This window comes from Apodemus sylvaticus, chromosome 2 (assembly GCF_947179515.1).
Source record: "Apodemus sylvaticus chromosome 2, mApoSyl1.1, whole genome shotgun sequence".
In the NCBI taxonomy this organism is placed as follows: Eukaryota; Metazoa; Chordata; class Mammalia; order Rodentia; family Muridae; genus Apodemus; species Apodemus sylvaticus.
Genome location: NC_067473.1, coordinates 107,090,711 through 107,106,198, shown reverse-complemented (window position 1 = coordinate 107,106,198; position 15,488 = coordinate 107,090,711). Strand labels below are relative to the sequence as shown.

Below are 15,488 nucleotides of genomic sequence, written 5' to 3'. Positions count from 1 at the left end.
CTTCAGCAACTGTTAAGAATACAATAATCTACAACTGACTTAAATACCCTTTAAGACCTAAATACTGACTTAAATATCTCCCTAAGAACTAGCTTTCAAAATATTACAAAGTGCCATGCAAGCTACCAAAGGAAGGAAGAAATCAATTAGCTATAATGCTTATCAACTACATCAATGACCATCAGGGCACAATAACTCTATGGATACAGTAGTTTATGCAGTACTTTGGCAACAACCAATATCTCTCTAATTGGATTTAAGACCTACACCACAAGAGGGAAAACATACTTGGTATTGGAAACCTAGCTACCTATTCAGTGCTAGTGAAGTCATGATGATTGGAGGAGAATTTTCAATCACACATGTGCTAAAACAGCATAATCCTAATCCTAACAACAGTGGTTCTGAACCTTCCTAATGATGTCACCCTTTAACACAGTTCTTTATGTTGTGGTGGCCCTGGATAATAAAGTTTTTGTCAATGATACCTCATAATTGTAATTTGGTTACTGTTAAGAATTGTAATGTAAATATCTGATTATGCAGGATTGCTGATATGCAGAACCCCTGTGAGAGTGTCATTTGACCCATGAAGGGATCATTTGTTAAGAAACACTTCTTATTAACAATTTATAAATGTTTGCCATTATACCCACAGATAAGTGTAGTCCAAACCCATCATCAAGGAAATTTCTCCTTGCAATAGATGAAAAATACTACAGAAAATCACAACCAATCCAAATGCAAAGGGCAGAGCACCGTCCAAAAGGATACATCTACAAAACACTCCCACATCTAAGGCTCAGAGAACATTGTGGAAAAGGAGGCAGAAAGAGTGTAAGAGACAGAGGATCATGGAGTTTATTGTGAGAGTCAGTCTCCTACCTGCAAAGTCCCACCATCAAAAGACCCCAAGTATGGGCATAATGCCATCAACAACCATGCCAAACTTGAAGAAAAACCTGAAAGGCTTAAATCCTACACAGTGACGTTTAGGCAACTGAGCAAAATTGGGAGCAAAAGAGACAGTCATTCACAAGAAAAACATAGCACTTGGTTGTCTAGTGGCAAACAATCTTCCCTAAAAAGATGCATACAAGTAACATTATACAGACTCAACAAAACTGTTGAACATATAGATGTGTGTGTGTGTGTGTGTGTGTGTGTGTGTGTGTGTGTATTATTTAGGCACATGTATATATGTATATTTAGGCCCACATTTCTATATGCTTGCAATAACTATTAATGATAAAGGAAGGCATTAATGGATTTGAAGGAGAGGAAAAAGGATTTGGAGGGAGAAAAGAGTAGGGAGACGTGGTAATTATATTACATTCTAAAAAAGAAAAACAAATGGAGATTATGGGAATGTGCCACCATACCTGAATAGTTGCTTTTTTGAAGATTTATTATTTTATAATTTCCCTGTATATCTGTGTATATTTGGTACACACAAAGACCAGAAGAGGCTGTTGGATCTCTTGTAACTGGAATGATCAAGAACAGCAAGTATTATTATGACTAAATTATATATATGATATCCTCAGCTCCTTTTCACACTCATTTTTAAAGTGTTCATTAGTCAGCCTGTTTTCAAACCAACATTCCCAATAATTGTCTTTTTAACTGCTTATCAGTTCTAGGGGAATTAAATCACTATTTGAACAGCATTGCTCAAAATTCCTGAGAGATCTTGTTGGGGTGAACTTATGTTGTTACTTACTTAACTCTTGACTTTCTCACTTGATTTGAGCAACTGTACCTATTGAATGCCCATTAGCCAAAGACAGTTGTTGAATACTCAGAATGATAAAGCCAGATAGTATTCCTTGATCCCGTTTTGTCCTGAGCAAATATGGAAAGAAATCAAGCTGATAGTGAGTACTTTCCTAGATGTAGAAGTGAAGAATGGAAAGGAAGGTAGTTTGAGCGATTTTGCCCAGCCGAGGTTCTAAGCAACAACCCCTCAAGGAGAATAGTACAGTTTTCAGCTACAAGAAAACAATGTAATATTTTATTTTATCATCATCATCATCATCATCATCATCATCATCATCATCTTGGTCAAAGATGCTTGCTGGTGAACCAGGAGTTTCAGATGTATACTTTATAATGTTTCAAGTGGAAGGCCTACATGAGTGGCTACTAGTCCCTGTGAGATTAGAGGGATGTAAGAAATGAAGCCTGTCTCTATTAAAGATTTCTACTTTTCTTTAAAAGCAACAGAAAATCATGTGTATTATGTGCCCTGTATGAGTTTATATGCATAGGTTATATGCTGGTGCCTCTACAGTTGGGAAATGGAATCAGATCCTCTGTTACTGAAGATACATGTAGTTGTAAATCTTCCTCATGTGGGTGCTGGGTGTTGAACCTGGGTCCTTTGTAAGTGCACTAAACTCTCTTGACCAGTGAGCCCTTTTTCTAGCCCCATTTCTTCTCATATGATTCCTGCCTCTTCAGGATAAGTGCATTAACACATCTCTCCCTCTGTTTGTTTCTTCAGGAAAACTCTTAAATCTTCTTAATAAAAATTTGAATATTTTGTAGATTTTCCCCCTTTATGGAACCATATTTCCCACTTTGAGGTCAGACCAGAGTTTTGCCATCATGAAGTCGAAGGTAAAGAGAGATTTTTTTCAATGTTCTAGGAAAGGACAGCTACCTATTAAAGACAGGTGGCATGTAAGTCCTTGTTCCCACAGATAAGCACTAGTTAATCCAGGAATGTTAAATGCACAGAATTGCTTCTTCAATGAGAGAGGTGTACAACTTGTTTTCAGACGACAAGGCTGGAATTAAAGTTGGTTAACAGACAGCCTGGTGACCTTTGTATTCTCTGTGTGTCCAGGCTATACCTGATCCTGTCCCATACCCTATCATAAACTTCTGTCTTTTCAGCCTGTTTCCTAATCTATATCTTTATGGAAGGAGTCACTTGTACTTTATGAGAGTTCCAAGGCAATTTTCAATGCCTTGAGCTTTGTTGTGCACACTGGGCTAAGTTAAATATCACAGGCAACATTTCTCCAAATTGTGTGCTGCTTAAATATGCCTAAAACAATCCACTCAGAGTCAGACTCTCAAAGCTTGAACCAACAGTGGCTACTGCATCCTGCTGAACCTGAAGGGAACTGACTTCCTGCATCTCTCATATAGACACTCTGCTGACCCCAAGGGTCACAGGCATCCTCCTGCAAAGGGATGCAGGGCATTGTTCTCCAGGCAATTTAGAGTACACAGTCACCAGAGTCTTCAGCAAGCTTAAGCATATGCTAATTTGTCTGGCTGGGGAGAGGCCTTGTGCTCTCCTTTTTTCATAGGAACTGTTTCATAGTCATGAAATAGCTTCAGCATTTTGGACTTTGTATAAAACAAAACAGACAAAAACAAATGAAAAGCAAAACAAAACAAAACCAGCAAAACCCCAAGTATCCCACACTTTTGTAAAAACATACTTGAGTGTAACTCTATCTACAACATATAGCTATCATGTCTACAACAAAGGCAGACATCATTGGGTCATTTTTGAGACAGTTTAACTTTTCTTCTCCTGCTTATGAGTTCCAGTGCCTATCTATCCTATTATGGTATTCCTCTCCCATGAAATAGGGAAACACACAGTTTACACAGGTCTGATCTGTAACTGTGTTCTTTTGGATTTACAGAGGACAATGCGATTATTTACATTGATAGAGGCTTAATTGGGTAAAATAGACAGGATGTGCCGAGCTAATACTTTTAAATGTCTTGTCTTGTGCAATTAATATTTCCTTATGCTTTAACAGTTGGAAAAATTCTTGACTGCTGTCACACTTAATGAATGATTTTGTCAAATCATTCCTTTCTGCCCTGTTTGATTGATAGCTAAATTTTTGTTCTTCCAACTTATGTAAAAAGTATTAACTATGCCTTCCAGCTTGTAGACAAGGGCATTTGAGCCATTTTAGTAGACAGCTTACAGAGGAATTATATTGCCTGTTTAGTGGAGGGGTCAAAAAATATGACACTGTTCATCAGGGATGCAAGTTACAGGGCCCATGAGCTAATGAAGGCAGAAGGGATGTGTCCTGATACTTACTGGATGACACCAAGATTAACATATCCCTGGTCTCACTTGCTGAGACAGCTGGCTCTCAGCTATGGATATTCTTGTGTTATGAACAGAGTAACAGATATATTAGGACAAATGTAGTTTGATCCTAGAAGATATAAGAATGAAAGTCAGAGCATTAGGCTGGGTGTGATGGTATACATCTTTAATCCTCACACGTGGGAAGGATAGGCAAGTAGATTTCTGTGAGTTTGAGCCCAGAGTGTTATACATATAGAGTTTCAGACTAGTAAGGACCACATAATGAGACCGGTTCCAAAAGACAACTGCCATATTGTCTAGATGCTGTTGGGCATATTTTCCTTTCAAAACTCTCTAGAGTAAGGCAGATGTGGGCTCCCCTATACCACTGAAGGCTTGAAGCTTTCCTTAGATGTTATAATTATCACATCAAACCATACAACATTGAATCCCACTCATTTCTGGGAGTAATCTTTTATTCTTTGGCTTCAACCCAATTAGAAGCCAGAGAAACTCACTTTATTAACCTTTTGCAACTTTCTATTTTAAAATAATTTACCAATCAGTGACCCACAGTTGTATATGTTTTCTTTATGTGTCCATAATGCCAGGGCTCCCTTGAATACTAAAAATCTATAGATGCTCTCTCCTCTTATATAAACTGGCATTATATTTGCAGATAACTTACCTATATTCTTCTTTAATGAGGCAGCTTTCTGAGACAATCTTAGCTTGTCCTGATTTTTTTATTGGGTGTTTGAAAGCATACTCCTTATTCTGGGTTAACCAAGTGTTACATAGTTTTTGGTGTGAGAATATCCAGGGTATCACCTGCAGGTTACTTTCAATACTTAATACAGGATAAATGTTATGTAAATAATAGTGATGCTATACTGTTTAGGGAATAATGATTAATGTATTTTGTATCTTTATAGTACAGAGGTATTTATAAATGTTTCCAAGAAAAACATATCTTTTATGTTTTTAAAAACCATTATATACTGTGTTAGATACTTTATGAGTTTTTTTTAACAGACTGTTTGTCTGAAGTCCTTTCTGTCTCCTCAACATCCTACTTCTTTGGTTCCTCCCTCTTAACTCCCCATCCCCAGACAGTTCCTCTTTCAAGTCTCATGTGTCCTTTAACTTACTCTTCATCATTCCTAATGGTCAATTAATTTCCTTTGGGCAGAACTTTGTTGTGACAGATATGGACTCTCTGGATACGGAAAGCCAGCTGTGTAAGCCATGTATTTCTGTACGCCTCTATCTGTCTCTGTGTGTATATCTATTAGTCATCTATCTATCTATCTATCTATCTATCTATCTATCTATCTATCTAGCATATAGGTTATGAGTCAAGTTTTTTTTCAAAGTCTTAAAGTCTAAAGAAGTAAGAAAGTTTCATGTGATTTTTGAGATGGGAGCTACCAGAATCATCTCTGTACTTCACTTTTCTCCCTAGAAGAACTTGTTCCTAGGTATTTCTCAAGTTCCATTCATTAAGAGCTATATGAATATGAGTTAGCCACTTAATTCTTTTGTTTCAATTTTCTCACCTCTGAAGTGAAGAAAATGATGGCTAGTCTCTCTCTCTCTCTCTCTCTCTCTCTCTCTCTCTCTCTCTCTCTCTCTCTGTGTGTGTGTGTGTGTGTGTGTCCGTCCATGTGAATGCATGTAGGTGTCTAAGCAGTACCTCTGGTGTCATCTTCTACCACTCTCAATCTCATTACCCTGAGACAGAGTCTCTAACTGAGCTGAAAGCTCACTATGCCAGCTAGGTTGAACTCCTTGGCTCTGCCTGTTCTTATTTCCCAATGCAGGTACATGCAACCATATAACCAGAAAACCATGCAACTATGCCCAGCTTTTTGCGTGGATGCTGTGAAGTTACATGAAGGTTCTCAGGCTTGGACAGCAAATGCTCTCACACTGAGTCATCTCTTCAGCCCCACAACCTACTCTTTGAGTGAAAAAAAGTTTTCTAACACTTTAGATCAGTGACACAAAATTAGAAGTTCTAGACAAAGATTGTTAATGAAAAATATAAACTTCCAGTCTGTCTCTTCCTTCCCTATCTTTGCTAACTCTTTTTCATGTGCTGCATTACTTTCTGAATGCATCCTCTATTCCCGCAACAGATCCCTTATCCTGAACCTAGCCATTGTGGGCTCAGTTTTCTGCAAATATTTTTCTGCCACCAAGTCAAGCTGCTGCACCTGCTGGACAGAGGCCATCTGGAGATCCTCAATAATTGCTCCCATGAACCCTGAGGCAACCTTTTATTGTCTCTTCTCATGAAAGCAATTACCCTTGCCCATCATATAGGAAAAAGAGGACTTTGACTCAGACCTGTGTGTGCTGGGGCAGAAAATGAAATCAACAGATGGAACTAAACACCTGCTCTGGTCCTTCTGGAACAGCTCTCATTGAAACAACTTTTTAACTAAAGATGATTTTTAACCTATACAAATAAGAAATTATAGCCTTGATATTTTTAAATAAGATTCATGATTATAGAACGGAACATGGCCTGCTTTCAGAAATAAGACTGCATTGAAATGACAAACTAGTCAGATAAATGAACAAAACACTGTTTCCAAGACTTCTTTTCCACTTTCCCTGACAAGGTGACTCAATGACCACTAAAACCTATTTTCTTAAAATACTTGCATAATCAGTCATTTATTGTCATGGCAGTGTATTGGAATAGCACTGGAGGCGTATAACAATAGCAACTCTTGCTCAAAAGTCTGTCTGTTTTCCCCTTGACTGCTTTGTTTCTTGGTGGCTCTCACTTGATGTAAGATGCCCAGATCTGTTCTATTCCACATGTTTGCCATCCCTCTCCTTCAGATGAAAATCAAGAGCCTCAGTTTTCTTTTCTCTTGCTGCAATAAACTACTCTGGCAGATCAAGTTAATGAAGGGTTTATTTCAACTCACAGTCCAAAGGTACACAGTCTGCCACGACAGGCAAGTCAAGGCAGCAGGAGCTTGAAGCACTTGGCCATATCACAATCATAAGTAGAAAATGGAGAATGGGAAATGCATGGTGCTGGTGCTAACATTGTTTTCTCCACTTTTTACAGCCTAGTACACTCTACCCTCTGACTGTTACGATGGCTCTTTCCACATCAACTAATATAATCAAGAAAATTGCTTATAGCTGTTTACAGCAGCTTATCTCTTAGTTGATTTCATGTGTAGTCAACTTGTCAAACCATCAAAAATAGGATAACTTGATTGTTATCCTCAATCAACTCAAGGAAATGCAGAGAGCAAGACCTACAAGCCCATTAGGAGCATCATGTAGGTTCTCATTGGATATGACCACATGGCCAAACCAGTATCTGGGAAGGCCTGGCACTATGTTGCAGAGTTAAGGAGAAAAGTCATAAAAGGGTCATGATGATTGAATAAATGTGCTTCCTTTACCAGAGTTTCTCTAAGTGCTTTTTATTCCATCAGAGAGGCATGTTTTCTGACTTTTATTTTGACTATTTGACTGTTTCTGCTGTTCTGGAGGGTACAGACTGAATCTGGTCAAACTCACTCAAGGCATTTGCACATAGGTGCTCCAATAATGGATGGCTGTATTTTAACTGAACCAGCAGAGCCTGAATTTCATGAGGAATGGGTGTAGTGGGAGGATAAACACAAGGCCTGATGAGCTATTCATTTTTTTTTTCTTTTAGGTTCTTGGTTCCATTAAGATGCACATGTGTCCCAATTAAAATGATTTTGCTTTGTGGTATCATCAAGATAATGACCAATGAATATTGTATTTCTCTTTAAAAGAATACAAATCAAGCAAACCTGGTGATTATCTTTTTAGGGCTTTTCCTGTAGGTTCATGGATACCCTCTGTTCACCAGTGCCATACCAGGCTGGACAAGTACCTTTAGCATTATGGGAGCTTGTGCACTTGAGGCACCTTGACTTATTAAAGTGGCTTTGCGTGGATTATTGCATTGACTAATTACCAGAACTGACCTTCACACTGGCTAAAATTTGCTTGACTTAATGAGGCTCAGTTTTTGTCAAACCCTCTAGGCTGGATGGCTGCTGGCCCAGTCACTTCGTTGCTTTGATCTTTCATTTTTAATAATAATTATAGCACAAAGCTTAAGGAACTGTGGTAAAATATGTCAGTAATCATGAAAAGCCTGGGGCAGCTACTACGTTCAAGGAAAAATATTAAGCCTTCAGAATTTTGAGCTTTATTTGAATCATACTCCTATACATCCAACTTTGACCTTGTTGGCTATGCCTTACATTGTAATATTTAAAAAGTTAATACATCAATTCTTAATAGTATTGTTCTAAACATGGTGGTGATGGGACAGATGCTAAGTTGCCGGATCTTTTAATAAAATACCATCTCATCAACCCAGCCTAGACTCGTTCACTTTAATTCTAAAATGTAAGGTGGTTGTGGATTTCTTAGAGACATAGATAATTACACCTAAAGAAAGCTCCCATTTCAAGGATGTCTAGCAAAAAGGTGAAAGCTTTTATCCAGTAGGAAATAGCAGGGTTGATGAGAACGAGCTGCCTAGAGCACTGTGCTGAGAAAGATTAGGAAGCAGAACTGAGATCAGCATAAATGTATGTGTGCTAGAACTGACTGATCAGGTCTGGTGTGGCACAGGAAGGAAGAGAGGCATGATAGCCATTTCTGCTCTGGCTCATAGATTCTAGACCTGTCCATTACAAAAAGCACTCACGGTGTAGATATTTCTTATGAATGTATACATTTTTTCCCATTTTCTACTCATGCTTGTGCCCCTGAGTTTCCATTCTCTCACCTATCCTACCGACTCTTATTTTTTTTCTCCTTCTCTCACAAAGTTCCCTCCCCCCCCCTCAGGATTTAAACTTACGAATGAGTTTCCCCAGGGGGATAAAATTATAGATATACACTTCCATAACAGACTACATTTTGTTATTTTTGACCTTTCCTTTGGGGAGTGGGGGAAGGTAAGCTTGGTACATGAACACCTTTTCTGTGTCTGCTTAGAATTCTCTTTTATAAGTCTTGGTATAAGTAGTTAAAACGACTTTGACTTCCTTTCTTCGGGGTTGCCTGGAAGCCATGTATTGAATTTCTTTTCCTGTTTTGATTCGTCATCTTTTCTCACATCCCTTTAAGCCCTTGCCAATCTTGTTTTGACTTTTTTCCTTCTCTTTTCCTTGTAAGGTACTTGCTATAATTTTCATTCCTTTTTTAAAATTATTTGCAATTTTGCCTCGGAATTGTAAAATGTAAGCCTTAAGCACTATCTTTTTAAAGATTTAGTGTGTGTGTGTGTGTGTGTGTGTGTGTACATGTATGGTGCTGCCCAGGAAGGTCACCATATGGCTCATATCCGGACTTTCTCCATATATTGTCTTTCTTGTCCCAGTCAAGATTTTGTTGTTGTTGTTTGTTTTTCTTTGTTTTTTAAATTTACACCTACCTTTCCCTTTTCTATGTGAAGCTCTGCTCTGCCAGCAGCTATGGTATGTTAGTTTGAATTGTTCCCTTGTGGCATAAACAACATAGATGCTTGGAACTGAACTCCATCCACTGCAAGTGCAGAAAGTATATTGAAATCACTGAGTCATTTCTTCTATTTTAATTTTTAGAGGGGCTCTTATACTGTAGTTCTGATGGGCCTGGGACTCACGATCTAGCTTTTCAAGTTCATGGTAATTGTCCTGCCTGGACTCACGAGTACTGGATCACAGGTATACATCATCATGCCTAGGTCCTTGTTTCTTTTTACAACAATTTGCATTCTTTCACACCTTATATTTAGTCTATAAAGTCCTTTATTTAATTTGAGATCCTATGTTACCTTTGTTAAAAGATGCTATTTTCTTTTGTTTTATAAGCACATCTTTCTGGTATAGTTTCAATGTATATAGGGACAAACTACTCCTTGTAGCTCTCTTTCCTCATTTTTGTAAGCAAATTCTGCCTGAGACTTTAGGAAGAGTTGATACAGATACAGATGGTCTGTATGGCATCACAGAGCTCCTTCAGCTACTTTTTGTTGGCATTAAGAGTCTGTGGCTTGGTTCGTGGGATAACCTGAATTTTCTTATGCCTTGCTCCTTATGGAGACTTTCACATATCTGTTTCTCTTGTCCCTGAAAGTTATTTTTTAATATATTTCTACTCATATCTTCTCTACATGAATCACCAATGCTCTTGAAGCAGCTTTGGCAGGTTAGTTTGAAGTGTTCCCTGTAAGATCCCTTCAGGTCTCCGTTTGCTGTTTCTTTTCATTGCCCTATCAGGACTGAATGCAAGTGGTTTCACTAGTCTGAGTCCCAGCCCTTTCACCTGGTGAGCTTTCTTAATAATGTTCTGTGTTTCATATTATTGTTGAGTTACTTCAACAACACACTATTGAGAGAAATTATTTGAGTGTTGGCATATGATAAATACCCCTAAAAGATGACATTGTAAATAACTAATATCACTTCCAGGAAGGAATTTTATACATTTTTTTGCCAAACAAGTATTGTAGTGACTTTAACTTCACATAGTCTTCCTTGTATTTTACAAAGTGAAATATGTCAGAGCACTTTAGAGGGAAGCCAAACAAACTCACACACATGCAGATATGTTTTTATGCTAATTAGTGCTCAAATGAACAGGGCTTCATTGACACCACTTCTGATCAGTCTCATTGAGTATGTCACATTGTCAAAACTCTCCTACATCGTCCTGGCTGAATGTTAATAAATTGATTTGGGAAATGTACAGATTGTTCACCATTGTCTCTTGTGTTTATTTTTATTTGTAGCCCATATAAGTTTGGATGATTATGAATAAAGTAGAAGCAAGGTGATTGTTCAGGGATAGTTTTATTTTGTTTTTATGCAGCTGCCCTACTTATTTTAATAGTGTGGGGATGGTATGTAATTATGCATTGTTAGAAGATTCGGGTTTGTTTATTCTTACCTTGAAACATAATTCTAAGTATTTTTTTTCCTGGAACATAGCAACTGCATCACCATAGCACCTGGGCTGGAATATTTTTATGATTTTCAGATGTTTCCTCTTTTCTTTTTATAAAGCACAAACAGTGGATGTGAAAAGGGCGGGAGGCCACTCAGTGCTAAAGTTTCAAGGGTGGCCTCAAGGCTCAGTATCTGATGTGAAGTTCTCCACAATGACTGATTAGTACCTAGATATCCCCACTGCTGAGAAGCCTGAGTTCATGAACTTTACCAGATCTCTGAATTCTTAGAGCCAAATTGACAGTTCAGTGAAGAATGAGAACAAATCTTTGGTCAGTATTTTGAACTGCAGTTTGTGTACGTAATTTTCAAGAGGTATAATGCATATAGTCTGTAAGCAGACATACCTCAATCTGCCTTTGATATAAGAGAAAATCCAGAAGGGAGTTGAATTATTATTGTTGCAGCTACAACTTTGTTTCTGTGATCATCATCCAGACAAAAAGCTCCACTGAGTGGAGAAAGGGTTTGTTTGACTTACAGTTGACTTATGGTCAATTATTGTGGCAAACTCAAGGCAAGAGGAACCCTAAACAACTAGTTCTATCTGGTCAGTAGCAGAGAGATAATAAATATGTGCTTGATTCTTAGTTCTTACCATCCCCTGCTCCACATTTATATAGTCTAGAATTCCTTGCCTATGGAATAATACTCCCTATGATGGCCTGGGTCTTCCCACATCAATGAGCACAATCAAGAAAATTCCCCACAGATACCTCAACATGCCAATCTGATCTAGGCAATCTCTCATTGAGACAATTTTCCAGCAGATTCTAAGTTGTGTCAACTTCTCAATTTAAGCTAACCATCACAATTGTTTACATTGTAATGAAAGTGCGATGGTGATTTAGGAAGATTGACAGTGCTATTCTTAATGTCTATCTGCTTTTGTTTTTAACTGCAGCTTCGGAAAGCTGTGATGGATCACATATCAGATTCTTTCTTGGAAACCAATGTCCCTTTGCTGGTTCTCATTGAGGCTGCAAAGAGCGGGAATGAGAAGGAGGTGAAGGAATATGCCCAAGTTTTCCGTGAACACGCCAACAAGCTGGTGGAGGTAAGTCAGACCTGGAGACTTAGGTGACACACTACAAGATGCTGAGATACAATATTTCTCTACATATGGCTTTTGAAATTTTAATAGACTGTTGCCTTGTGGTTTTCTTTTAAAAAGCCAAGTACTAGAAGCTTTTTTTTCCACCTTCACTTTCTGAGTATTTTCCTCTCCAAGGAAACAAGTGATTAGCCACCTTCCCTTGCTGTGTGTCATGATTCTTCATAAAGCAAAATGTTTCTGCTCATTTTTCTGAGCAATAGACAGAGGCTAAAACTGTAGTAGTGAGGGTTCTCCAGTACTGAGTGGTAGGTTTGATTGGAAGGAGTGGAATTAAAACTTCCAGATGGACAGTTTAGAGCATGTTTCCTTTTCACCCTCCACACTCCCCACCCTACTGCATGCATTGAAGCCTAGATTGTGTGAGTTTTACTGGAAAGGCATGAACAAATGTCTGTTGTCTCCAGATAGGGCTCTAAGGACAGGCCAAGGAAATTATTTCATCTGAGCCTGGCTTGCGGAACCAGTGAGACTTTGGGGAGTATTTATAAAAACTTAGCTAAGGACTTTCCTGCAGGAGGTTAAATAACCCCTAGTAGCCTAATCACTAATATGCTGATTCCAGCATGGTCAAGGACCTCAGAAACTTTGACCTCTTATATTCTTCAGCACATCCAGAGACCACAGGAACTAGGACAGGATTATACAAAGCTCAAAGAGGTCAGAGAGAAGGAGTTTCTGAACATTCAGATGAGGTTCTAAGGACCCTCCTACCCTCACCTTCTACGAAGGAATGTCCAAAGTTCTAATCTTAAACAAGGATTTTGTGAGGCTAATCACAACAGCTCTGATTTCAAGATAGAAATGAGTATGTCATGCTAACCAGGGGTGTGTGTGGAGGACGAGTTCACAACACTAGCCACAGAGTGAATTTATAGAGAAAAATGCATTTTTTTTTCCTGGATAGCTGTTTAGATACTGTGTACTGGAAGATCTTGGGGCCAGTACTAATGTAAGTTCAGGATCAGAAATACATTTTATGAGGTAGAGAAATCTGTGGGAGTTTCATCATAAGTCCAAACGTACATCCAGTAATATTGAACAATATCCAGAAGGGAAATAAGAGCCAGGCTGCCTGTATTTAGGCTGTGAGTGGCTGTATTTTGGACAAAACAGAATTAGTGATATGGTTTAAACAAACAAACAAACAAACAAACCAACAAAACGGACAACAACCTGGGATCGTAATCAGAAAATGTGTGAATAGTCTCAGAGGGATGATGGTCCTAGGAAGTCTGAAGTGGTTACAAGCACCAGCTCAGAACTTACAGATCATGAGTATTCAGCACGTCTGCCACTACCACTGAAGAGCATCTACTCTTTGATTCATAATAGGAATAAAACATTGAATGGGTATTCATTTCAATGCAAGCTGAAATGAAAAGAGACCAACCATTTTTTCCCTGAATAGCTGTTTAGATACTGTGTACTGGAAGATCTTGGAGCCAGTACTAATGTAAGTTCAGGATCAGAAATACATTTTATGAGGTAGAGAAATCTGTGGGAGTTTCATCATAAGTCCAAACTTACATCCAGTAATATTGAACAATCTCCGATGATGGAGAAAATGTTTGAGAATTGAGTGGGGTAGGGGAAATGGAAAAAGGAGAAGAAAACATGATCACTGAAAGAATGCTGTATGGATTTAAATAGTCATACGAAATGAAATAGTATGAACATATAGAAATACCTTCCTACTGTAGTTTCTATAAATGGTTGTAGAATGTATAGAATATACGACTTGCCAGTGTACAATGAAAAGCCTCAGTGTTTTGCGCATTCAGTATGGTCGATATGTCATTAATTCTGTGCATAGCCCCATTTGTAACGTACTTCTGAAATTCAGATGTGACATTCAGTAAACATGAGGCCAGCATGCATGATCTGTCTTTTCTAATTATTATTCCTTCTCTCATGATAGACCACATTCACAATTTTCCCTTCCTAGTATTGTGTTCACCATGGATGAATCTAGCTGCTCTGTTTGTGCCCTACTTGTGACGGGTACTTGGGTACCTGGCTGCTGGCTCTGCTTCAGTTGTTCTCCTCACTGACCATGGTGGTCCCTGTAGCCAGCAGCATCTTACAAGTGGGAGAAGTATCCAAGTGGGACCAGGGACGAGTGTGAGGACTGAAACAAAGCAATTCATAGGCTTTGTGGGCTTCGTTTCTACTTTGAAAAATGATCTTTTATGAATCTAGAAACTTCTTAATTTCCTTGTTTATATTTTTATATGACATACTGATTTTATGTTCACTGACCCTTTTACATTCATTTGCTAATTCTATAAGTTTCTAATCTTTCAGAACCCAGTGTACAAAATCACTTACCTATAAATTATGACAGTGACATTACTTCTCTATTAATTCTTGGTTTTTCTGCTTTGCATTATTATTGTGTTGGCCCAAGCTCTAATACAATGTGGTTCTAACATAAATGTGTACTGTATCTAAGTCTCATATAAAGAATATTCTCTAGTTGACCTTGAATAATATTATTTGAAGATAGGTCAAGTATTTGAATTACTCATTTCTTAAGAGAAATATATGTATATGTATATCTATCTAGCTCTCTAATCTAATATCTATTATATCTATTAATGTTATAAATGTAGTCTGATCAATGCCCAATTTTGTAGGCAGGCTTGAGGACTTGAGTTTGATCCCTGGCATATACTTAGAGAAGACAGGTAGCTTGTGCCTGTAATCCTGAGGTTGGAGGATCAGGCAGCCAGTCTCATCATATCGAGTTTGTCTGTCTCAAAAAATAAAATAGGAAGTGACTGAGGAAAAGCCATACCAAATGTTGCCTCCTGGCTTGTTTATACATGTACATACATGTATATATGTGCTTATACTCACAGGTACATGCAAATGGACACATGCAAATATATATACAATTTAAAATTGTCCAAAATAAAAAGTATATAAAATTCTTCTATACTTGTAAAATTTATCACATTTTATATTACATTTAATTTATTGTGTTTGATATAAATATAATAATTATATATGTTATATATACATATATTTATACATATATATAACAATTATAAAGATATACAAACAAAGACACATGCACACACACACACACAGACACAGACACGCACACAGTCATTTTTAATATTTTCGTTAAAAACATTTTGAGAAATTCCCTAGTAAAGAAATGTAAACCTGGGGTTTTGAGAATTTTTTTATTTTAAAAGACTAATGGTTTTGTTTTCTGTTTGGCTTAGTTTTGTTATGTTGCTTTTTTTTTTATGCGTCCTTCCATTTTCTTTTT

The 15,488-nt window shown here is 37.7% G+C and overlaps 1 protein-coding gene across 5 annotated transcripts in view; it reads left to right on the top strand.

Annotated features, from left to right (window-relative positions):
- Positions 1-15,488, top strand: part of Ctnna2 (catenin alpha 2) — a 1,018,271-nt gene that overhangs the window by 746,175 nt on the left and 256,608 nt on the right. For all 5 annotated transcript variants that reach the window (XM_052174030.1, XM_052174029.1, XM_052174028.1 and 2 more), the window contains one exon: positions 11,996-12,148. In XM_052174030.1, the coding sequence (XP_052029990.1) occupies positions 11,996-12,148 (153 nt within the window). The remainder of the gene's footprint in view (positions 1-11,995; positions 12,149-15,488) is intronic.